A 25,346-nucleotide genomic window follows, 5' to 3' on the forward strand; every position below is an offset into this window, starting at 1 on the left:
GGCAGGAGTCCTTACCTACATAAGGAGGCCGTGAAGCCCTCCAGGAGCAGCTCTGGTCCATCCTGCTGAGGGACACAGCCCCCGTCAGGAGTCCTTACCTACATAAGGAGGCCGTGAAGCCCTGCAGGAGCAGGCCCGTCCCCTGAGGGAGGGTAGTGAGTCCTCACTCAGATGATGAGCTCCAGCAGCACCACCCTGAGGCCGTGGTGTCCTGAAGCCCTCCAGGAGCAGCCCTGGCCCACCCTCCCGAGGGACCCAGCCCTGCAGGAGCCCTTACCCAGATGAGGAGCTGCAGCAGCACCACGTTGCCCTTGCGGCAGGCCAGGTGCAGGGCCGTGCGCCCGTCGCCGTCGCCGCAGGTCTCGTTGACCTCGTCCCGCGTGCCGTGGGCCAGCAGCAGGATCACCGTCCTCAAGTCCTCCTCGGCCGTGGCCCTCAGGAGGTGCTGGCCCAGAGAGAGCTCCAGACACTGCAGAGGGGCGAGGAAGAGCTTCTGCTCGTACTTGGCGCGTATCCAGAGCTCTTTTTCTTCCCTAGGGAAGCCAGAGGGGACAGGTGACTCTCAGCTGGTGTCACAGCCAACAGCGCTCAACCAACAAGGAGGTCGTTTCCCCTTTCAAATTTATGTCAAGAAAGCCCTCACAGGAACAGTTCAGCCAAACCTTAGGAGAACTTCACCCAAACCTTGTATTTTTAGCAATATTTGTGTTGTCTATCCTGCTGTTCCAGTGCTCAGGATCCTCCTTGATGGATGCTGTGCCCACGGGACTGGACGATCACAACAGCCAGGAGGTCTTAAAAAGCTCTGGGCCAGTAAGAGGTCAGGGCAAGAGCCCTCACTTTGGTCACAAAGATACAACAAGGAGCAAGGTTCCACTTCAAGGCTGGAAAATACACTGCAAAAAAATGCACCCTGTTTCTGTATCCCACACCAGAAGTAACCAAATGGGGGCTTTGTCCCCCTCCAAACTGAGTAATGCTCCCAAAGGCATAAGGATGATTTCCTCTTGTTTTGCCAAAATTCAAACCAGTGCTTTGAAGCACCTTTTCCTCCTGATTTATCAAAGAACCATCAGAAGCTTTCTGGTGCTATCAGGTTACAGCAGAACAAGGACTACAAACAAGGCCCTTCACTCAGCCCGTTTCAAAAATTACCATACAATTACATGATCTGAGAGCAGCAGCCCCAGACAAAAAAAGTCCCATTTAGAGGTCCCTCAGGTAATCTGCTCAGCCTGTGAAAACCACAAACATCACCTGAGCCAGGCAACTGGGTCCTGGTGACAGATTCTCTCCTCTGGAGTACAAAAGGCCAAGCTCTGTTTACGCCTTTCAGCCGTGTTTACACTGCTCCCAGTAATCTAGTGTCAGGTTAGCCCTAATCTGTTTTTAAATACTTACGTAAACATCTCCTTCCACCAGCAAATCTGGATTAGTTTTGCATCATTTCCTGGGACATGTGGAGTGACCTTGCTGTGACCTGCCTGGATGCTTTCAGGCCCAGCTTCCCAAAGCAGGCACAGCTTCCCTGCCCTGGCCACAGTTTGCCCCACAAACAGAGCCAGGCCTTTTCTTCAGAGCAAAAGTTCAAACAGAAAATTAGCACAGAGAGTGCTTCTTTTACCTCAAGCCTCTGAATGGCTCCTGCAAACTAAAAGACACACAAAAAAAAACCCCTCCACAACCCATTTGGGCAGTTGCAAATTAACCTTTGATGGCAGGATCTGATAAATGCAGTATGGCTGCAGGTATTCCAGATGGAGAGGAGGAAGAAAAGGAGTTATGTTATCAGAATCTTTAATTTATGGTTTTTCTAATTACATTTTTTTAAGGTAAAAAGCCAAACTAGAACCAGTGCCACGAAAGGGATAAAGTAACACACAATTATCTACAATAAAATGGGCATTCTTGGAAAGGCTCTACTCCCAGTATCCAGCTAGATTATCTTCAAGGATGTTAGCAAAGATCTCAGATTATTTTTAAACTCACACAGGATTATTGAGAGTATAACCAACACATCCATGTTTAAAATGTGCCAGACTGGAAAATGAGGTGATTCAACCTATGCTGTTCACCCCCAGTAACACACACCAGGGCTCTGGCAATTTATTTTTCATATGTCCATACATCCTAAAGGCAAAATACTCCTCAGATATGTAAGTAGTATTTTTTTAGCTTAGTCAAGTAAATTAATCTCTCTCTCCCCCAGACCATCTTTGGAGTGAGAGAAACTTTTAACCCCTATCAGAGCACTGGTTGTTCAAGAAAAAATTACTTTCTATTGAGAAAAAAAGCTGTTTGACACAAATTGCCCACTTCCAATCACCATTCAGCCTAAACTGTAACAGTGAGGCCAAAAGGAGAGAATAACTGCTTAGTTCAGGCAGAGGCTCTCCAAGCTTGAGGCTGGCAGGTTCACAAACCTATCAGCACCAATTTCACATTTGCTCTGCACATTTTCACAACCCTAATGCTCCTGGAAGGATGCAAGAAAGAGAGATAGGGATGCCCCAGCCCTGCTCAGCTTTGTCCTACTGCCTCAAAAGGCTGGGGAAAGAAGAGGAAACTCTTTAGAAGCCAATGTCACAGGAAGGGGAATGTGCTGCCACCTGCCTCAGCGCTGGGCACCAAATGAATTCACTCAGTAAGGTCCAGTTCCACCTCTGGAGTCACATCAAGGGTCGTGGTGGAGCTATAAATCAAAATAAAGGTGTTTCAGAGGCCTCAGACGTTTGGGGCAGCATGTCACTGACATCAGTATGGAGTGAGATTCAGGTCTTTTTCAACAGTACAAACTGGGCACAAGGAAGATTTGGATGTTAGGGATGAAAACAAAACCTCATCAGAGGTGGGAGGAAAAGCACACTGGACTACACCTCATGGACAGCCACAACACACAGGGACTGCTTTCCCATGAGCATGTCCACAAACATCCTGCCTCCATCTCTGGCACAAACCCTTTCATTTGGATGGGAAGTCCTGGGGACTTTCCTGGGAGACAGCTGCAGCTCTGCTGCTGGCATTCATCTCAGAAACCCTGACAACAAGACATAAATACTGCAATTGTTGCTCTGATGCCCCAATTTCACTTCTGGGATCCACAGCTTGTCTTGGTTGAGGTTTCATTTCCCCCAAGGAAGGCCAGTCCAAGAGCAGAGTTGTCAGCAGTAGATCACTTAACCTCATTGCAGCTCCCCGGAGGACCACTGCTCACATCCCCTGTTAGTTAATGAGCTAAAAAATGAATTATTGGAGCGGTCAGCAATAAGCAGGAAGAGGAGGCACAGTGTTTCATTTCAGCCAGCACTGACATACCTTTAAATAAATCAACTGAAGAAGAGCACGAGGAAGTGTGAGGGAGAGCAACTCATCAGGAGAAAGACACTGAACCAGTCCCTAAAATAAAGGCTAGTAAATATTGCCCTCTTTTCCTCCCTTAATTGCAAGCCTGCCAATTCTAAATGACCCTCTCCATAGCAGACACTTCCAGCTGTAGTTGTCAAAGCCAAACCAAGACTCTTTCAGTGAACTTTCAGCAGTGGAGTCCTTGTCTCAGGAACAAATCAAAGCTGCTGTGCTGTAGAAGGAACATCTTCAAGTGCTCTGATGGTCCCAATGAAACCAAACATTGGAGAAGGTCTGAGCTGCCTCTTCCTCATATGCAGCAAAATGAACAGATTATAAGTTCCTAGATAAACTTAGAGAAATGAACAACAGAGCCCTAAGGTCAGAAGTTCTTTGAACCTTTTCTCTCTAAATATCTGCATTCAAATCCTGATCTGTATCTGCTGGTGCAAACCTTACTGTGTTTGTCCCTCACACAAGGGGCACATAGAGCAGAGAATCACTGCAAAACACTCCACAGAAGCAGGAATGAGTCACCAATCTTGTCCAGAAAGTGCCACCAAGCTCTCTGTTCCTGCAGGAGCCTCCATCACTCGTGAACCCCGAGAACACACAGTGGTGTGAATAACAAAATCCCTGCTGCAGCAGCAGCACTGTACACAGGTAAAAGGTTATTAGAAACAGATGAAAATTTCAGTTCTTGGTTTATTTTGATCTAATTAGGTGCTTGCTTCTCAAGATAATGTCCAATTATTTAAATTACTCTGCCAGCCACATCACATCATTATTATGTGGAAACATAAATACTGGGCACTGGAAGGGGGAAGGGTAATCAGGGAGAATCAGAGGAGAGGAAAAGCAGATTTGCTTCCAGCACAGCCTCGCTCCAGGAGCTGCCCTGTGTTCCCCAGCCGTGGGCTTGCACTGGAGATGCTCCTTGAGGAGCCCACATCCCACACAGCTCAGCCCCATCATGTGCTGCACTGGGTTTTCCACCCTACCAGTGCCATCAGAAGCCTCCTCCTGTTGGTACCCACTCTCCATCCTGACTTCTCCTCGCTCCCATTCACCTCTGCCTTCACCTCCACTTGTCCCTCACAGATATTTGGTGGAGTCACATCAGCAGGCAAACAAGAAGAGGATGTGCAGGGTGGGAAAAGAAGTGGTGCTCATGCAGTGACCCAGAACTGCCTGAGTGGGCAGCAGCATATGGCTGGAGAGCCTGGGAACTTGCCATCAGAATTCCACAGCTCCAGAGCAAGAGCAGCCTTGCTCTTCCCAAAGCATGACTAAAAGGATGACTAAAATGTCATGTCGTTATCCAGAGTTACTCACCACTTGTTAAAAAGCTGGAACGAATTCTGAAGGTTGAATTGGAAAGACAGTGGACAGCAGGTATTTACCATGGCACAGCATTGATTTCCCACCACCAGAAATGAGAGCAGGCTCCTTACAGGCGCTTTGAAGTGAAGTTTTATCCTCCACACCTCTGACAACACTGAAAAGCTCCTGATTTTTTTTTTTCATCCTTTCTTCTCTCCTGCTACAGGAACTAATTCTGTAAGAGAGGAGGCCTCTCAGTGGTGTCTCCACGGTGGCTGTGCAGGTGCTGTGCCCGTGTGTTGCCATTTCTGGTTGCTCACTGAAGTACAACCCTTTAACGCTGCGGTAACCTGGCCAGCTCAGCAAGAGCTCTGCCAAATTTCCTCTCCTGTTGGCCAGCTGACAAGGTTAATGTGTCTCTTCCAAGAAAATGAAGTAAATCTAACCCACTGCACCTCCCAAACTCCTGGAAGAGCCCCAGGATGTGTCATTAGCTTCGTGGTCCAGCACACAAGGAGCACATATCACCTAATGACCGGTGCCGGGCAGCTGCATGTGCCGGGGCTTCCCCATTAAACACGATCCCAAAAAATGGCACTGCTTTGGATAGGGCTGGTGATGCAGCGCTGGGATGGGTGAAAGGAAAACACTGAGGGTGGGGGCAGGATTGAAATGTTGGAGAAAGGTTATATGCAATTAAAATGATGCTTTTAATTGCAACAGCAAAAGCGGGGAGAAGAAGAGAGGGTGAGAAGAAAGGGGCTAGCAGCAAGGAATTTCCAAAGTGCCTTCCTGCCCCGAGCAAAGCAGGAACTGGGAGGAGAGGCATGGAAGAGGGGCTGGGAACAATATGCTGAGAAAACACAGGGCCTTCCTCTCTCTCTGCAGGAGAAGACCCCTCTGCTGCATTGCAAAGGCAGCGCTGAGCAGCTGAGCGGCTCCGCGCCCCGCATGCCTCCCCGCCCAGCTGCGTTGCTAAGGGGGAAGGCACGAGCCCACCGGGAATATCCAGGTCCCTGGCAAACAAGAGGGCTCCAGACAGCAAACAAAGACCGATGGGTATTTATCCCTTAATTACTGAGAGCTTTGAAGAAACGGGCCCACTGTAAATCCCGCCCGCCCAGGGAACGGAGCGCGATTTACGCGCGCCGGGGCAAAGAGGAAATAAATATCTCTCTGGCTCCTGATCAATATTATGAGTGTTTTGCCAACCTACAGGGTGTTTTATGAGCTGTAAGGACAGAAAGGGATCATTAATAATTAAATAAAGTCTATCTATTAAGCTTATTACTTCTCACAAGTTAAACATCCCTGACGGACGAAGGGCAGCCCCATAGGAAAGCTGTGGATCAGCCAGCCCGTGTCTTGCCTTGGACTCTGGTCCAAGTGAGCAGTGTGGTAACCCAGCCTGGAAATGATTTAGTTGCTGTCTGATGGGCAACTTATCTGCCTGAGGACTGTGTTCAACCCACTCTTCAAATTTTGGTCCAGGAGACAGACAATTCAGTGCTGCAAAGTCATGCCAAATTCAGGTTACTTCTACTCTCAGTCCTTTTCAACCAAACCAAATGGCACAAATCCCTAGAAGAGTTCAAGGCCAGGATCTGAGCACCCTGGGATGCTGGAAGGTGTCCCTGCCCATGGCAGGAGGTTGGAAGGAGATGATCTTGGTCCTTTCCAACCCTCACCATTCCAGGATTCTATGAAATGAGGGCGGTTTCCCACCAGCAGCACCTCGCACTGTCAGGGACTCATTTCCTGAGGCCCCCAGCTCTGGACCTTCTCCACCATTAACTCTCCTATTCAATTTTTCAGTTTTCCTTTCACAGCAGTGTGTTTCAGGGAAAAAAAAAAGGCCCTGCTGTGTGTGAGGGACAGAGATCACTCATTTGTGCAGAGCTCAACGTGATTCTCAAATTAATCATGGCCTGCCTGGCACTTACCAGGATCATCATTACTCGGATTCGGTGGAGCTCTCCACCTTTTTCCCTCTCTCCTGACAGCATTCCCCTACACAGGGCTCCAAACCAGCTGCTATTTCTGCACTTGTGGGTTACCCCTCCATGGAGTAAGCAGCAGCCCTCCTTGAAGCATTAATACACCCACAGGATTTATCACTGCCCAACATTAACGACCAGCCTGGCCAAGACATCAAGGTTTACTGACTTCAGGCCTTTCAGATAAATACTCTTCAATTGTGGGCTCTGATTTATCACAGAAAATTGCAGCCAACTTCTGTTTTCATTGCACGGCACTCCATCTAATAATTTTTAAGGTTTACTCGATAAAATATATCACACCTGAGGTTTACTCTGCGTAAAGTTAAGCAAAAACTGTGACATACAACAGCAGGGGATACTGTGGGTACTAAGATAAGGCTTATTAAGTTGAGAATAAAGATCCTAAGGGCAACAACTCTAAGCCCTGAAAGTTGTTTAAATCTTTTCTCAATAAAAATCCAGGCTTTTTCTTTGTTCTGTACCATTATGTGAAATGAAAACAGTCCCTAGAGATTTAATAAAAACCTTGAAGAAGCCACAAGTTGTCCTTTTCCTCTAACCCCAAAAGCCACAGAATTTTTTGAAACAGCATTGCCAGTGACATTTCAGAAGGAAAAACCCTAACAATGGTAAACTCTAAGGATTTAGAGCTCACCACAGTCCTGAGACCACAAAGACTATTAGAAGTCTGGAACACTTCTGCTACGAGGAAAGGCTGAGAGAATTGGGAACGTTCAGCCTGGAAGAGAGAAAGCCCAGGGGGGACCTAATTGTGGCCTTCCAGTTCCTGAAGGGAGTCAGCAACAAAAATGGGGAGAGATATTTACAAGGGTCTGGAGTGACAGGACAAGGGGAATGGGTTTAAACTGACACAGAGTGGGTTTAGATGGGATATTGGGAAGGAATTCCTCCCTGTGAGGGTGGGCAGGCCCTGGCACAGGGTGCCCAGAGCAGCTGTGGCTGCCCCTGGATCCCTGGAAGTGTCCAGGGCCAGGTTGGATGAGGCTTGGAGCAGCCTGGGACAGTGGAAGGTGTCCCTGCCATGGCAGGGGTGGAACTGGATGAGCTTTAAGATCTTTTCCAACCCAAACCATTCTGTGACTGTGATTTTAAACACACAGATCAGTGAAAATAATTTAAAAAGCACCATGAAGAGTGGAGGGGGATGGATTTCTCCTTGGATGTCTAAGGAGAGACTTCACAAGAATCTGGAATGCAAAACCCAGGAACAGCAGCTCCCTCACACCCACCCTCTGCTGACCAACAGGAAAGCTCCTAAGTTCAGGATCTGATTCCTTTTATATACTGGCACATCAGTATCAAGATAAACATCCACACAAAATTTAACCCAAACCATATCACTGTGATGGCTACCCAAAAAAAAAGGCTGATAAATGAGTTATCACTGTGTGGCTCTGCACACAAATAAAGTGTTTCCATTTATTGGGTGGTCAACCTCAACACTTGGGCAGACCACAAATATTACCTAAAAAAAGCCTGCAACAGTTGCATAGAAATGCTAAAACCAAGGAGTATATTCGCTTCTCGCCTGTTTTCAGTGATAAATAAATATATATATATATGCAGGGAATAGTAATTGGAAACACGTACCTAATGCATTTCATTACTCGTGTGTAACCACACTTAACCTGATGTCTTAAGTGTATAAATCAAACTGCATTGTGCCAGTACCCAAACACAGACTGGAAATTTCAATTTGCCATTTGATATACAGTCACTCAGGTCAGAAGATTCCATTAATCTCCAATTTGTTAACACTAATTTTCTCCTACAGCAAGGTCTTGCTCAATGCAGCAGTGTTTTAAGTGGAGCTTGGGAAACCATTACTTATTAAAAAAAAAAAAAAGAAAAAAGAAAAAGGAATTTTATTTTATTTTTGGGGTGCCTCGACGTTGGAAGGAAACGATGCATCTGACTCCATGTTCTTAGAAGGCTAATTTATTATTTTATGATCTATATTATATTAAAGATTGCTATACTAAAACTATACTAAAGAATACAAAAAGGATACAGACAGAAAGCTAGAAAGATACTAATGAAAAACTCCTGACTCTCTCCTCAGAGTCCAACACAGCTTGGCCATAATTGACCAATAACTAAAAACAATTCACAGCAGAAACCAATGAAACAACCACCTGTTGGTAAACCATGTCCAAACACATTCCAAAGCAGCAAAACACAGGAGAAGCAAATCAGATGATTCTTGTTTTCCTTTTTCTCTGAGGCTTCTCAGCTTCCCAGGAGAAGAATCCTGGGCAAAGGGATTTTTCCTGAAAATATGACGGTGACATTTCTCCAGGGTGGCGGACGGGGAGCGACACACAAATATTGCAAGGCATAAATCTCAATAGTGTGTGCCAGGTGGGAGATGGAGCAAGGTGGCTGTGGGAATGTCCCCATGGCTGAGCAGCGTGTGCAGCAGGGCTGTGCTCCTGCCATCACACAGCATTAGGGATACCACAACAGTGCCTGATGTGAGTGGCTCTGGAACGCATCCCGTGGCAAACACAGCGAGGAAGAGAAATGGAGCTTCTCCTCTGCTCGCCCTGCTGCAAAGTGGAGGGGCAGCAGAACTGAGAGTGCCTTATAAATAATGAGGGAAGGGGAAAAAAACCACTTGGAAGGGGTTGACAGACTTCCAGAGCAGAAAGATGTGGGAATCCATAAAATCAGAGGGTTTTGGGAAAGCTGCAAAAGGCAGGCCTCAGAGACAGCAGAACTGTGATTAGAGCTAAGCAGTAGCCATAAAATATGTCAGCAGAAAAATTATGTAAAAAGTAGAAAAGTAAGAAAAATAGAACAACAGTCTGTGTACTAACGCTTGGCTAGAATAACTCCCTAAGCTACAAAAAAGTTTATCTACCAAGATATTAGGAAGTTCTAAGCTTAATAATGGAGCTCTGTGCATTGTATTTTAATGCTTACAAGCAGGTATTGTATCCAAAATAAGCGAGCATTGTTTTAGCAAAAGGTACATGTGCTTAGAGTGGTTGGATAGAACTGCTGTCAATCTGCTTTGGCTTTGTGTGATTGGTCAAAAACTTTTAAAGGAAGTTGTAACATGCAGTTCTTTGTCTGCTGCCGGGGATGTGAGCTGCTGGCATCTTCCCATTGCCATAACCATGTAATGAGAGTGATGCTGGAAGTTAAACAGCTCAAGACACGTTCCCCAGCAGTCCCATCCCGTTGGTGATTTGTGCAGAGACCCCCAGGCAGTGATAGAAAGAGATCTCAAATGAGTAGAAAGAAATCTCAAGTGAGAATTTGCTTGAGGCTTCCATCATAGCATCACTAAGGTGGGACAAGACCTCTAGGATCATCAAGTCCAACTGATCCAAAATGGTAAAAACATGTTGTGGGCTCCAGGAGAACCCAATCTTTACCAGAGGATCATAAACTGGAAGAGGATGGTTTAATTGCAGAGCCTCACAAAGACCTTCAGAAATGTTTCTTGATTCTTTGTTAACAGTAACTCCTACAGTTTGGTTTGCAAGGAGAAACAAAAGTCCTTTCATGGGGCTTTAATGGCATCTTAATTCCAGTAGAAGCAGTAAGATGATGCTCTTTGGAGTATTTGGGAAAGAAGAACACCCTCCAACCATTACACTGAATTTATGTAAGACATAAAAGAGAAAATACAAGTAATAAACATTGTATTTGAGCACAGACTGAAGAAAAACACATTTGGAGCAGCAAGCAAATAAAACCAACTGCTTGCTCTGCACAAGTCAGCAGTGGGAGGCAGGCAAGCTTGGAGGGGAAGGTCCAGGGGCTGGAAGCAGCTGGATGATCCCTGTGGGCAGCACTTCTGAGATCCACATTCCAGAGATGCTGCAGGGACCTCTCCGCTGTCCAACTCTTCCCAAGTGACTTGGAGCTCTCTCTTCTGCTCCCCTCACCTTCTGATGTCTCCTCATTTGCATCCCAAGTACCACAGAATCCTGAAGTTTGGAAAAGACCTCCAAGATTGAGTCCAACCTTCAACCAAACACCATGGTGCCCAAGGCACTTATTTCTGTGTCTCCTCATTCCTTGAGCATTTCCAGGGATGGTGGCTCCTCCACCTCCCTGGGCAGCCCTTCCAATGCTTAACCACTCTCTCAGTGAGGAAATTTCCCTAATATCCAACCTGAACCATCTCACTGATGCCAAGGACTCTACAGAAATTGTTGATGTCATCAGACCCTTCCATCAGTCTCCCTTATTAATGGCTGTCTTTATTTAGAAAGATGATGCCTTTTTTGGCAAGGCAGAGATCCCAAAGTATTCCCACTCTTCAGCAAGTGATGGGACTTCCTTCCACCTCAGTTTTAGTGGATTGCAGGTGTTTGATGACCTTCTCAAACCATAAATCATAATTAGTTAAAAAAAGGGCCATTGGTAGACCTGCTCTTGTTTCTGGAAAAGCAAAGTGGATGAAGAATTTCCTTGGAATAAAAAGGGATGAAGCCTTGAGAATCCTCAGCAGTTAACACCCAGAGAAATCCATGAGGTTCCTCTGACTAAAAAACTGAAATCTCTATGATTTTTTTTTGTTTGTTTGTGCATTTCCAACAATGGGATGTGCAACACTGGGATTGCCCAAATGTGTCCCAAAAAGGTGAGACTGGAGATGGATGTGGCTTTCAGAAGACGTGGAACTGCTCAGATCCTGCTGAAGCTTTCCCAATGCACCTCTGCCTATTAATCACTTGCAAAGCTTTGGGCTTTTATGATTTACAAGCCATAAGGTGGATGTTTGACAGTGGGAAACCCAGAGACAGCAAAGAAAATCTGCACCAGGGACACCTGCCAAAAGTGACAGCAAGTTCCACTTGGAGAGCAACTCAGAGAGAGCTGTGCAGGGATCTAAAGGCTGAATTAAAGCAAGAATTGAGGAATTAAAGCCTCTTGTGCAAGTGTTCCTGGAGTGTAAGTGCTCTCTCTCTCTCTCTCCCTCTCTGTCTCTCTCCCAGCAAATCTCTCTTCAGGCCACATTTGGAAATTATTTAAAAAAGATAAAATATCCCTAATCTGTTACCAATTAGGAGAAACATGTGAATATTATTTTCTAATTTGTGACTCAATCTTAAAAGTGAACTCACTGAAATAATTACACTGGCTCCTGAATATTCCTATTGTGCTCCTGAAAAAAAAATAAATCCAAAAACGAACAGTGGGTATATCCTCTACTGCCCCAGATGCCCTGGGGCTGAATGTATCAATAAGAACCATCAAAGCCCTGGACATGGACTGCTAAAAACCTGTAATTTCTGCTCCCAGCCCAGGGGTTGCCAAACAGACTCGTTCCCTCCTAATGGTCTTTGTGCACCCTGGGCTTGTGGCGAGTCAGCACGAGCCAAGGAGGCCCAGGCTGAGTGGCCAACACGAGGTGTCCAAGCTGTCCACTGCACAAGTGACCCCTTCCAGCTGCAGGAGCTCTGAGCCAGGATTTATGAGAGAGCAGCAATGGAGATTTCTTTGTAAAACCCAGACACAGCACGACTTGAGTGAGTAACTCCTGAAAATTGGTAATTTCCTGGTGGTTAGCAGGAGAAGGCCCACCAATGGGGAAGCAGAGGCTGCTAATAAATTTATAGTGCGTTATATGCCAATTAGACCCCCTCAGCCCTTCAAGAGGCAGCACCACCAATCAGGTTATCATTCCACAAATGTACTCTTTAGGGCTGAGCTCATCACAAATCAATCCTGCATTTCAAGTGCAATTTTCATTAGCGTTACCCGGGACCGCACTGGTGAAACAATGCAGGCAGGTATTCTCCTTCTCCCCTCAGAGCACCCTTCCCTGATGCCTTGTGCTCAGCTATTTTGCTCCTCCTGGTGCACAGCCACGTCTCAACTTCAAATGGTAAATAATCACTTTGAATAGCACATTAATCCTGCGCCGGAGCAGATTTATTACACGCGTCACATGCGGGAGTTTCGCCGTCACTCGCAAGCCAGCCGTGAACCCCGTGCTTAAATTACATCCTTGTACCTGACCATGCACCATGCAAGGCTCTGTCAATACCAGCAATCAGCAGCTCCCTCAGCTTCCCACCCTGTGACATCCACAAGTGTCATTTGGCAATTCAGAGAGAGGAAAAATACACCAATAAATACTCTGTAAGGTTTAGCATCTGCTTTAAACCTCTGGTCACAGCTTGAATCACAGCTTTTCCTCTGTGCAAGCAACACCTCACTTTGGATGCTCTTCTTTGCTTCATTTTTGCTGAACAAGGCCAGAAACAGCCTTTAGTTTTAGCTTTGTAACCTATGGCAGCACGGAGGTGCCTCCTGCTCAGGAACACAGGGCAGCCTGAGTCACCAGGAATGCATTTTCCTTTTCTTTTGCTTCTCAAGCTGGGTACAGACCTTGGAGAAGCACATGCAGGAACCTATCAGAGAATATCCTGAGCTGGAAGGGACCCACAAGGATCATCAAGTCACCCCAACAATCCCACCCTGTTTATCCCTAAGTGTGATATCCAAATGTTCCTTGAGCTTCTGCAAATGTTCCTTGGGGCTGTTACCAACCCAACCTGACCCAAGCCTAGGTGGGGTTACAGATGAACAATCCATGTTGGGTGGACTTAAAGAACAAGGATCTCCTAATGCAAGAATTCCCAAAGCAACCTTCACTTCCCTGCTTCTCATCCAGGCAAGGTCCCCTTGAGTCATGGCAGGACCAAATTTTACTTCCTAAACCTCCCCTGCCCCCAGTCATTCTAAATTTTTATGGAGTCTCTTCACAAAAAAACCTCAGCCTAGGAAGAGCAGTGCCTGATGCCCCAAGCCTTGGGCTGTCACCTGCATCTTATTTCTACTTAACCTCTTAAATAACATTGGAATTCACTTTGTCCCCTGATGGGCTCTGTAATGAGAACCTCCTGTCAATCAGGGCTCCATTAGCCGGGACAGACTCCCACTTCCTGAAACAATTTATTGCATTCCCAGCAGCGAATGGGCCTGGCTCCTTTTGAGCCCTTTGGGTTTTTTTGGGGAGCTATTCATTGGGAGCGGGTGTCCCTTGTGTCCCTGCTGAGCGGGGCATTGTTCCCCCCATTGTGGCTCCTGGAAACGGCTTCCTGAGCTGACCCACCTCTCCTTGTCCTGCCCAGGCCCAGGGTTTGCCAAAAACTTCTTTGGGCTGCTCAGTTCAGCAGCCCAACACAAAACCCACCAGCTGTTTCCAGCCACTAGGGCAGGGGGAGAAGCCAATCCTGCTGTTAACCCCTTCCCAACAAAAGCCCGGGGACCTGGAGCCCGTAGCTCCCTCTTCCTTAAAGAGCAGGGTCTGCTCTCATTTAGCATGAAACTAAAGGCAGTTTTGTTTTCCTCTTCCTCTCTCTTGGCTACAAACTCAAATTGCAGCTCAGAGGAAAAAAATCTTACTAATAGAGGCTAAAACCACTTTGGCTGGAACATTATCTTGAGAGGAGAATTTCCATTTCCCTAAGTGTGTGCAGTCCTTACGAGGTTCATTTGCAATGAGTCTATCTGTTTTGATGAGATAATAAAATGCATTTTATTTAAAAATATCTCCATTTCCACCCCCCCCAAAGGAATTTAAATGGTCAGTTAATCTTTCTGCTTCAGAAAAAACCCACTAAGTAAATAAAAGAGGGCTCAAGATTATATAAACCAAGATTTTTTTCCTATTCTAACACTGGTCTCGAAGACTAAAATACAGATGTACCTGGGCATTGGCTGTGTGCCTTTTTAGTATAAATCAGTTTAACTTTTAGCCTGGGAAAGGGAAAAAAATGGAAACAAGATGATAGTTATCTGCAGCCTTCTGTGATTCTCGAGTCAATAGTAAATGGGGGGACTCGTTAGTGCCATAGTGATCCAATCAGGATGAAATTATGCAGTCATGTAAGAAATAATATCTATTAGGCTAATTTAATCAACGAATACTTTACAGATGAATTAGAATGCAGAATCCAATTATTTCAAACATTTGGACTGTCAGCCGCTGTGTTTTTGAAGCGGTGGAGGCGGGGAAAGGGAAGGTTGAGGATCCTTTCAAGGCCAGGGTGGCTGGGCTGTGTTTGTAGCAGGAGAGCTGAAAACAGCAGAGAAACTGACAACCACAATCAGCACCTTCCCTGGCTCCTGGGGCACCTTCCTCTGGGATATTGGCAGGGACAGCTCCATCTGCTCTTTGCACTGGCTCCCAGTGACTGTCTCCAGTCTTGGTGATTCCCCTGGCCAGCCACCCTTTAAAAGGAAGCTTCACACTCTAATGCCAAGGGGTGTTTGGTTACTGGGAAGGGAAGATGTGCCCCTGCTTGGTGCACAACACCCTGGTGCTGCCCATGGGTTACACATGGCATTTATTCCCTTGGAAAGCCAAGGTGCTGCTTTGTGGCAGCGTGCAAAGAGAAATGGGACAGACACAACTACTGCCAGAAGGGGAAACTGGTTTAAAACACCACTTGGCTCAAAAAGGAGTCATATTTTTAAATAAACTGCATTTTATGATCTCATCAAAACAGATAGACTCCTTGCAAATGAACCTCGTAAGGACTTGATCTGCTCTTTGCACTGGCTCCCAGTGACTGTCTCCAGTCTGGGTGATTCCCCTGGCCAGCCACCCTTTAAAAGGAAGGTTCACACTCTAATGTCAAAGGGTGTTTGGTTACTGGGAAGGAAGATGTGCCCCTGGTTGGTGCACAATGCCCTGGTGCTGCTTTGTGGCACCATGCAAAGAGAAATGGGACAGACACAACTACCGCCAAAAGGGGGAACTGGTTTAAAACACCACTTGACTCAAAAAGGAGGGGACAAAACTGGGGGGCTGTGAGTACACAAACCATGATCCAGCCTGACTCAACATCTGCTCTGCTGATGCTCTGTCAAACTACGACAGGATTGTGAAGCTTGCCAGAAAACCATCACTGCTCCACCAAGGAGACTCAGGGATTGGCTCCTTGCTGCAGAATAAAGGCACATCCCACCCTCTCTGTGGAGAATTTTCTCCCCAATCCACTGGAACTGCTGTTTCATAAAGTAACAAGAGCAGCCACCTTCTGCATTTTCAATATCAGAATGGCTTGGGTTGGAAGGGACCTTCAAGACCATCTCATTCCAACCCCTGTGCCATGGGCAGGGACACCTTCCACCATCCCAGGGTGCTCAGAGCCCCATGGAACACCTCACACACACAGAGCTGGTCTGATGATCCCATTTACCATCAGAGCAGCTGTTGCAAGAGCTGAAGATGGCAAAGGTACATGTTTTTGTGTCAAGCCTACAGCACAAAGTGACATTTTTTACCCCCTCTCTCATTATTAGTAGAAGTTGTTTGTACAGAGAAAAACAAGGCTACAAGAAAGTGATGGATACTTTAACCACGTGGAATATGTTTTTACAAAGAGCTGAAAGAACTTCACAACGGAGCTTAAACTGAAAAAATCCATTTCACTCTCTGGGCTCCAGCATTTCTTCTGACTATTTGAGAGATATCATGAAGAACAGAGCAAACCTGGTGCCTGCTGCAGAGTGTGGATGCCCCACTGCTCCGTGAGCTCTGCGTGCCATTCCCAACGTACCTGGGATCCAAACATTTTTCTGCCCTGTCATCTGGAGCAGTAAATGGACTCTCTTGCTCATTTAAACATTTAATGCTCTTCTGATGCCCAAATTATGCCTGTTTCCCATGATGGATTAGCACAGGATACAGCAGTGACAATTTTCTGCAATCTGCGGAATATCAAATTTTGATTACTTCAGGAGCAAAAAGTAAAGTTATAAGCAAACTGATTGATAAGGAGCAGAGGAATACTTCATGTGGTGGCTCATTGGGAGCCTTGATGAATGCCTGGCAGGACTATGATGAGTCCCCACAGAAGACATGCAATAACTCTGAGGAGATTTAAGGTATTTATTGCTCAAATAAAACAAAACCAAGTGACACGAGTAGGTGAAGTAGCACTGGGTGATTACAATCTGCTGATCAAGACCAAGTGCAATTCCAATTTTTTTTTTCAGAGTGAAAAAAAAAAAACAAACTAATTCTCCAGCTTGCCTACAGAACACTGATGGTTATTTTGGGAATTTTGGATGCTGGCTTTCTTCAGGAGCAATGGGGTTGTTTCAGTGCCAGGTCTTTATGGTGGATTATCATCCAATTAATGCTGGCAGCTGTTCTACTTCTGGCTGTCAAATTATTTAGCAGTACATTATTCTTAAGATGAAGTAATAATAGATATATTTCTATCTATCTATCTATCTATCTATCTATCTATCTATCTATCTATCTATCTATCTCATAAAGCTGTGATACATATAAAATATATAAGGTGTGACTTGGTGATGATGGAGGTTCTTCCCAACCTTAATAATTCTATGATTTTCTCTCTCTCTACATGCACACACATTCCCTGGGCCCCACTCCCTTCCAGCAGCAGCAGCTTTTCCAGCTGTGAGACTGAGGAGTTCCCAAAGGAGCATCCCTAACACAGTGCTCCACAGCAAGGTGTAGAGAGAGCCCCTGTGAAGGGAAGAACTGCTCTCTCCTCAGTCACAAATCTCTGTCTTCCAGGGCTTCCCCAGCAATGCTATTGTCAACAATCTCCCTGTGCTGGCAGAGGCAGATGTGACCCTTTCACTCTGGAACTCTGCTGTGTCTCTGTGAGAATCCCTAAAACTCTCCCTGAGAGAGGGGCTTTGTACTAAAAGCATCTTCCCCAAAACAGTTCAGACTGAAGGAACTTTCTGAGAGAGACAAGGCAGGAAAAAAGCCACCAGAGGAGAGCATGGTGCATTTGAATGGAGGGTTGGACCAGCAGCACCTGATCCTTCAGAGAGGGGAGCTCACCTGAGCCCACAGGGCTGTTCTGCTATTAAAAAAGGCACTTGCAGTTAAGCAGTGAAGAGAACAGATTTTTTTTATTTTCAGTTTGCTATTTCTGGGCGGGGTTGATGGATGTTTTCGACAGAAGAGGCTGAAAGGAGGCTTTGTGAGCCAGCATGATTAAAACAGTTGTCTTGAGCTGAGTTTGTCTCTTGTGAAAAGAAGTGGGGGAGACTCCAACCAATCCATCAGCAAAGCACTGCTGGCAGACACAGGCACTGATCAGACACGACAGCTTTGCAACAGGTCTGAAACCCAAGTGCAGGAAAACCACCCTGCCTGTCTGTGTGTGTGTTTGCTACAAGCATCCTGAAGATTTTCAGCTGAAACCCAAGTGCAGTAAAACCACCCTGCCTGTGTGTGTTTGCTACAAGCATCCTGAAGATTTTCAGCTTTTCCTACTCCAAGAGCCAGCATGAGAACACCAGTGGCTTTGGTGGCACTCCAAGGAGGACAAAGAAGATCCTGGTAGTAAAACAAAGGGTGCTTAAAGCCCCCAGTGTGTGAAACATGGTGGACTTGGAGGATTCTATGATGTGGTATTTAGGGACCTGGCAGTGCTGGGTCAAGTGTTGCACTCCATGATCTTGGAGGGCTTTCCCAGCTTTACCCATTCCATAAATCCATGATATTTTAGATGCAAAGCACAACCCTAAGGCAGGGTGTGTATTCCCAGCTATCCAAACAGAACAAACACCAAGGACCCGCTGCCTTCCCTGCAAAATGCTTGGACTTTCCAGGGCCATCCCATATCCCAAATCACTTGCCCTCTGCTGATAATGCTTAGGATGAGACTCCTAAGCTGTATCAACCCATTTTGTTTACTGTAAAATATTCTTCCACCCTGAAGGAATTAATGATTATTCTGAGATCTAAACCATGTGACAGACTTTGCTGGGTATTTTGCGCAGCTTTTATAATGGGAAAAAAATATTGCTATTGCTGATGTGATCTGGCAATTAAAATATCTTCCATCTGACAAACAGCAGCAGTCAGAAGGAGCTCTGTAGAACTCCTGAGCATTTGTTTTTTAGCTCCTGGATGAGCCCAGAATGAGAACTGCTGGGTGAGACCCTAAATTACATCTTGGTGGGCATCTGATCCCAATCCCTGTGAGCTGAGTGCCAGCAGTCCCTGCAATGCTGATGTTTGCTTATGGTCTGTCTGTCTTTTGGGAACGGCTTCCGAGGGATCCAACAACCTGGCAGCCACCTCCAATCCTGCCTGGATGCTTGGAAAAAAAGCTGCAGCTCCCTCAGAGCTCAAGTGGGCAGCAGCCCCTTCACAGGAACTGGTCTGTGAGCTACCACCACATGTCTAATTAATGACCCTGCCGGTCGCAGCTGGAAGAGCTGAGCTGGGGGTGATTAATTAAATTAGCTGGCAGAGGAAATTACAGTGGAAAAGCCAAAGTTTGATTGCTCCATAATTAACCACAGTGCAAATAATATCTGCATCTATAACTTCCAGCCATGAGATCAGAAGCCAATTGAATTTGGCACTGATTGAAGCTGTAAATATCCTGTGGTGAAAAATGATAGGTTTGTTCTGAAGGGAAAACTTACAGAAATGGACATCCAGCAATGCAGGAGGGGAGCAGGGGACAGGGAGGAAAGAGCACTGGAATTAGATCCTGGCCTCAGCTGATTTCTGCAGTGCTAAGAGGACTCAAGGTGAAACAGGAAGAAATATTTGAAAATTGGAACGCTGTGAGATTCCTTAGCAGAGCTTTGGTGAATCCAGACAGCAAAAGGCACTGAGATCATTCCATCTCCTGCCTTGCTCCTGTGTTTCTTAGTGGAGGGAATCACTGCTTTCCTTGGGAAAAGACTGCACAGCTGGAGAAATACCCAGTCCAAACAGCTCCTCCCTGCTTCTACACCCTCCATCCCCCACTCCTGCTCTTAGGAGCACTTTGTTGAACTACAAGACCCCATTTTTCCAAGGAGATCACCTCCAAATGTCTGCAAACCCCTCCATCCACCTCTAAATCATTAACATTTTATTAACCCCCTTAAGCATCTCCTGCTACTCACTGAAGACTTGAAATATTTCTTACCATTCTTCTCCAAAATTCTCTTTTTTGGCAAGTTATGTACCCACCTCAATGCTGCATCACGTTGGATTGCTGGAGTCTCATCCCTGTTCCACTGCAGCTGAGTTCTGGCTTAAAGAAAGCTCAGATTTTTAAACTGTGGCCTGAAATGCAACCCCTCAAATCCCAAAATGAGCCATGCTTCTCAAACTGCTGTCCAATGTACTCTTGCACAAAAACTGCATGATCCAGAAAATATTTAATTTTCATTTTTTTAAAGCAGTGAAACCAATTTTCCTGAGTGTTGAGTAAAGTGCACTATATTCACATACATAAGATTATTTCATGTTTTGTCTATTTTATTTCTATTTTTATACATCATCTTGAATTTATCAAGGATATTATCCATATTCTTGATAAATATAAAATATATGCCTGACCATATGATATTTACCTGATAATTATGTTTCTCCAAAGGGAATCCCCTTTGTGTGGACCAGAATCATCCCCTGAACCAAATTTGTGGCTTCTCCTGCTCCAGACCTGAACACTACTGTGGATATCGGCACCTACTTGGCCATCAAACCCTCCTCACCAGGGCACACCAGTACAAAAAAAATTTACAATTCCACAAAAAAACAACAGCACAATATTTAATTGTGAACACACAAGCCCTGCTCTGCTTTGCCCTTTCTTTCTGAAAATGTGGGGAATCACAAAACCAGCTCATTTTTATCTACTTCATCATTCCTGGCTGACAACACAATTTCTGGGGTGCCCTGAGAGCCTGCCCTGTAAGCTGGGCTGGTTCCTGCATGTCCCATTATTGGCGTGGCTGTAAAAAATGCAAACCAAACCTCTCCCCCCAGGATGCCAAATGCACTTGGCTCTCACAAAACACTACATTTGACATTGGAGGCTATTTTCCTTCTGCTTCTGAGGCATCCCATGTTCTTCCCTGCCACACACATTGGTGTCAAATGAGCTGTGTGATTCCACAAAAAAGCAAATGTGGCAACAAACACCAGCTAAAAATCAGTTTTGGACATGTATGAAGTTCAGAAGTCCCAAAACTTTGTCAGAAGAGCCATCCTCATCTCTCATTTCACTTGGAGCATTTCCACCATGCATCCTGCACATCCCTAAACCTTGTCTGCTCCTTCACACCTCCCAAACACCCCTTGTAAAACACACCATGACTTAAAAAAAAACATTTAAAATGTTAAGTAACCAATTTCTAACAAAAAAATCTCTGCATTTCAAAGGGTCCTGCGGCTGCTGAGTTTATCAAGCCTCCAAAGAAATTTTGTGAGATGGTGTCCACAGCTGGAACCAGAGCTGGGAGCACCTATACACCAACCCAAACTGGAGCTCAACCACTCAAAAGTGCAATTGCAGCAGCATTTCAAATAATAACACTTATTTTAAACACTGTTTTAGATAATAATATAGTTTTAAAGAATAATTTAACTTTTCTCCCACAAGTGCGAACAAGTAATCCTGATTATTTTCTGTGGTTGATTCTTTATTTTTCACCTTTTTGCCTGAATGCAACAGGTGAACCCAAGCAAACTCAGGAATCCATTTAGGACAGGTCTGAGCTGTGGGAGGACAAGTGGCCAAAGCAGATGTGGTCTGGAAATGCTCAGCCAGGAGCACACACACGTCCCTAGCAAAGGATTAAAGATGCACATTTTGGCTTCTTGAGATGAACAAGTAAAAAAGTCAACTTCTGAATATCACCTTTTTGTAACAGAGCCTTCAGTTTCAGCACACAGTGACAAATCCTGTTCTTTCCACTTGCAGAGGAGCCTCACAAGCACTCCTGGGCTTGTGATTGAATTCAGCTTCCCAAGCCTGGCTGCTGCTGCACAGACAAGTGAAAATAAAATCAAAACATCCCTTTGGAAATTGTGACCCGGATGAAACCAGGCAAATGTAAATCTTTTGGAGGAAAAGCCAAGTTAGCAGGAAGATTTCTAGGCCATGACATAATCATCTGTGCAGCATGAAGGCTTTTTGAAGCTGGGCCCATGCACACCTTTGAGGTTCACCAATTACCAGGACACGGCTTCTCCTCGCTCCCCAAATTTTCACACAAAAAATGCCTCAGCCACAGGACTTTGCTCTGTCTGCACAATCTGCTTAATAGGCACAGGCAGGGATTTCATCTCCCTCTAATTCCTCACCTGTGCTCCCCTCAGCACTTTAATTACTCCAGAGCTGCTCTGCTTTCTTCTGGTCACTCACTTCTGCTGGGGCTTTGCTGCTGCCCCCCACTCCAGCACCCACACATGGAAAAATGCAGCTGGAAGAGCATGATCCCAGATGAACAGAGAATATTTGAGAGCTGTGGGGAACCTGCATTTGGGCTGCTGTGTATATCAAGTTTCAGTCCAGTCAAAAGCCAGCACCATCTTTTCATTGCTGCCCTTTTCATTTAGTTATCTTACTGAAGTCTTATCTCCCCAGTCCCTTGCCATAGGCTACCAGCTTCCTGCAGAGCCAGAAACAAAGCTCAGTCTTAAACAAAGGGGGGAAAAAAGGGAAAAAAGCACAAAAGAAAGTTGGTCACAGTTACTGTTAGGGAGCCCTGTGGGTTCTGTAGGCAGGACCAAAGCGAGGGGATGCTGCTGCCTCTGTGCCTCGTGTCACCGGCCAGCAAAGCCACCAGGAGCACACACAGGCACTGCCTGCCTTCAAAGCATCCCACCACTGCCTTCAGCCACGCTCTGCTGGCCCAGGAGCTGGAACAGATCCATCCAAATGGCTGGAAGAGGCAGAAAGCACAGGAGGAACACAGCCTGTCACCATCACCGGTGACAGGCGCCGAGAGCTCGTGCCACGACCTTCCTGTGACATCCCACCCATGGAAAACAGAATCCTGGGGAGAGCACCTCCCACCCTCCCTTCTCCTCAGGTTTACCCACAACCACTTCATGTAGCTCTTTAACAACAGAAAATGCAGAAAGAGCAGAAGGAATTTACACAGCAAAGCTCCCCCAGCACAAACCAGGACCAAAGTGGCTTTAGCTCAGAAAGCAATTGGAATTCTGTTTGGTTCAACTGTGCACAGAGGCAGATGGGACCTCAGGGCAGGAGGAATGAAAGGAATAGGTTAAACCTCAACCACACAGAAAAGCTGCAAATAAAAAGAAAATATTTTGCTTAAGTTTTCTTTCTAACAGAATGGGTATTTTCCAATCTGCTGGGTGTTTCCCCAAGTGCTTGACTCACAGCACTTCCCAAAATACTCTCAGGTGAGCCTTTGCATCTGACCTGGGCACCTCATAATAGCTGATGCTTGGGACTGCCATTTTTTAACTCAATTGCTTTGCTATTATGACATGTTTTTTATTAACATGTTTTTTAACTCAATGGCTTTACTATTATTCCTTGTTTTTTATTAAAATGTTTTTTATTATTAAATGTTTTACTATTATTACAAGTTTCAGCCTTGCAAACAGCTGAATTTCCAGAAAAAACAAGTGTCCAATGCTTTTCCTTTAAGAAGTAACTGATGAGTAACTGGTGAAAAAGAACCTTTGCCCAATGCTTTAGACAGCAAACTTCATTTTCCAGTTGCTTTTAGCTTGCCATATTTAAGATGAAACTCCCCATATGTATTCCTCAGGTGCTGTGGAGTAGCAGATATGTGCATCCACACATGTGGTGTGCAATTTAATGCCGGTGTTAACGATGCCAAGGAATTTTCTGAGGAAAAACTAACCCACAGTGGTTTCCATCTGATTCCTTTTCAGTGACCCTGGCCATCAGCCTGATGTAAGCCATGTTTCCCCTCAAGTTATAAATTCACCATCCACTTTCCCCATCTGAAATTAAAATTTTGTTCTAATTAGCCTCTTTCATTCCTCTGCTGTAGTTCCACACTGGCCTGAGCAGTTTCTAATAAACACCGATGTGGTTTTCTCTCTGTTAGTGAGCTCTGAGTTGGCCTTTTCAAGGGGCTTTTTGGCCAAGCTGATGTGAAGTCCACTGAAAACACACTGGTCTTCAAACCTCTGTAGTCTGGTAGGTGTCTGGGAGAGAACTAACACAAAAAGAGAAATAATCAGTCTGTATCCAAACAGAAAATTAAGCTTGAAGCCAAGATCCTACACAGTTTTGAGACCTTCAGGACAGGCAATCACCCACCCACCAGATGGGTTCTTATTCCAGCAACCAAAAAACCAAATCAAAACAAAGAACAAAACAAAAACTATTTTCTATTACTGATTATCAACTTACAGACACTCTTTTCCCCAGAATATCCCCCTTGTTTGAGTCCTGAACTCAAATCCTAGATTTCTCCAAGTTTAGCAGCTCATTAGCTTCTTTTACTACGAAATTTCAGCCTTAACTTGGTATTCTTCAGCAGGGCAGGCAAATCCACAAAGAAGGAGAATCCAAATTTGTCAAGGATCTCACCAGAATAAAGGTACCTAGAGCTGAGTGCTGCTCCAAGGCCTGTCCAGGCTGGTCTTGGACACTTCCAGGGACTCAATGAAGTGGTACTGATGCTATTTAGATTGAAAAGAAGAACAGCACAGTGGCTCTTTAATAAATGCTTTCCTAACCTGCAGAAGGAGACAGCAGCACTTCCTTTTCAGGTTTCTCTTTCACCACCACCAAGGAGGAAAATAACAATTGTAATAATTATTGCAAACCAGGCTCCTGTTTACCCAGAGGCTGAGCTTTTATCAGAGGCAGCTTTGCACACAGGAAAGGTGCAGCTGAGCCAGGGAGCATTTCATCTAAAGCACTCATTAACTTGGACAAGCAGGGTCGAGGGTGTTGTGGTTGTTTTGTTTTGATTTTTAATCATCCAGGCATCTCCCAGGCTGCCGTACAGGCACCGGTGTTGCACCGGATCAGCTCCTGGGTGACAAGGGCTGCCAAGCAGCTGCAAGGACAATAAAACACAATATTACTACTACTGCTACCACCTTTCATCTTTGGAGTATTGTATCTGAGCTTCCAAGGCCTCCAAAGGACTGAAGTCTGAGCAGCAGCCACCCAAGCTGATGTTCACTCACCTCACTCAGCTCTTCCTGTCAGAGGCATTTCCTGGAAGCTACTGGTGAGTGACAATTTCATTTTTTTGCTTAAATTTAATTGCAAACCAGCCCAACGTGGAAGCACACGAAGGGCTCACTCCTCCAGCTGTATCCCAGAGTTTCCTGGCAGCACTGAATCAGTCTCTTTATTTATGTCTGCGTTTGAGGACGCGATGCCGCCGCAACCAATAATTTATCCATTTTCCTCATTATCTCTGTGAAATATCTGCTGTCCAAAACACAGCTAATAGAACTCCAGCTCGCTGGGAGTTGTGCTGCTCAGTGGAGTTCAGCCACTAGGAAGGGCAGGAGCGAGTTTTTACTGATCCTCAAGTCCAAGCTGGAAACCTTAAGCCAAACCTTAAGCCAAACCTTAAGCCAAACCTTAAGCCAAACCTTAAGCCAAACCTTAAGCCGAAGCTGCAGTCTCAGAGCAGCTGTTGGGCCGGCAGCAGCCCAGCTGTCTAAACTTTATTGGCAGCAAATGTCATCCTTGCACACAGGAGCTGCGTGCCTGGCAGAGCCAAAGGCACATCTTGGGCTATCACATCCCATCACGTTCCCCTCCAGACGAGATGTGAAAACCGGAATGGGAAACGTCAACAGAGTCCGGAGCGGGGCACGGCCGCTGACAAGCACAGCACGCCATGACAGAGATGGGCTTGGAGTTGCAATTAGTGGCACTGTCATTTTCGGGCCCTCCTGCCAATTAATTAAGCCTGTCA

The 25,346-nt window shown here is 45.7% G+C and overlaps 1 protein-coding gene across 8 annotated transcripts in view; it reads right to left on the reverse strand.

Moving 5' to 3' along the window:
• AGAP1 (ArfGAP with GTPase domain, ankyrin repeat and PH domain 1) overlaps positions 1-25,346 on the reverse strand; it is a 327,174-nt gene that overhangs the window by 9,242 nt on the left and 292,586 nt on the right. For all 8 annotated transcript variants that reach the window (XM_066553390.1, XM_066553387.1, XM_066553384.1 and 5 more), the window contains one exon: positions 278-533. In XM_066553390.1, the coding sequence (XP_066409487.1) occupies positions 278-533 (256 nt within the window). The remainder of the gene's footprint in view (positions 1-277; positions 534-25,346) is intronic.

The sequence above is a fragment of the Molothrus aeneus genome, chromosome 7 (genome assembly GCF_037042795.1).
Source record: "Molothrus aeneus isolate 106 chromosome 7, BPBGC_Maene_1.0, whole genome shotgun sequence".
Taxonomy (NCBI): Eukaryota; Metazoa; Chordata; class Aves; order Passeriformes; family Icteridae; genus Molothrus; species Molothrus aeneus.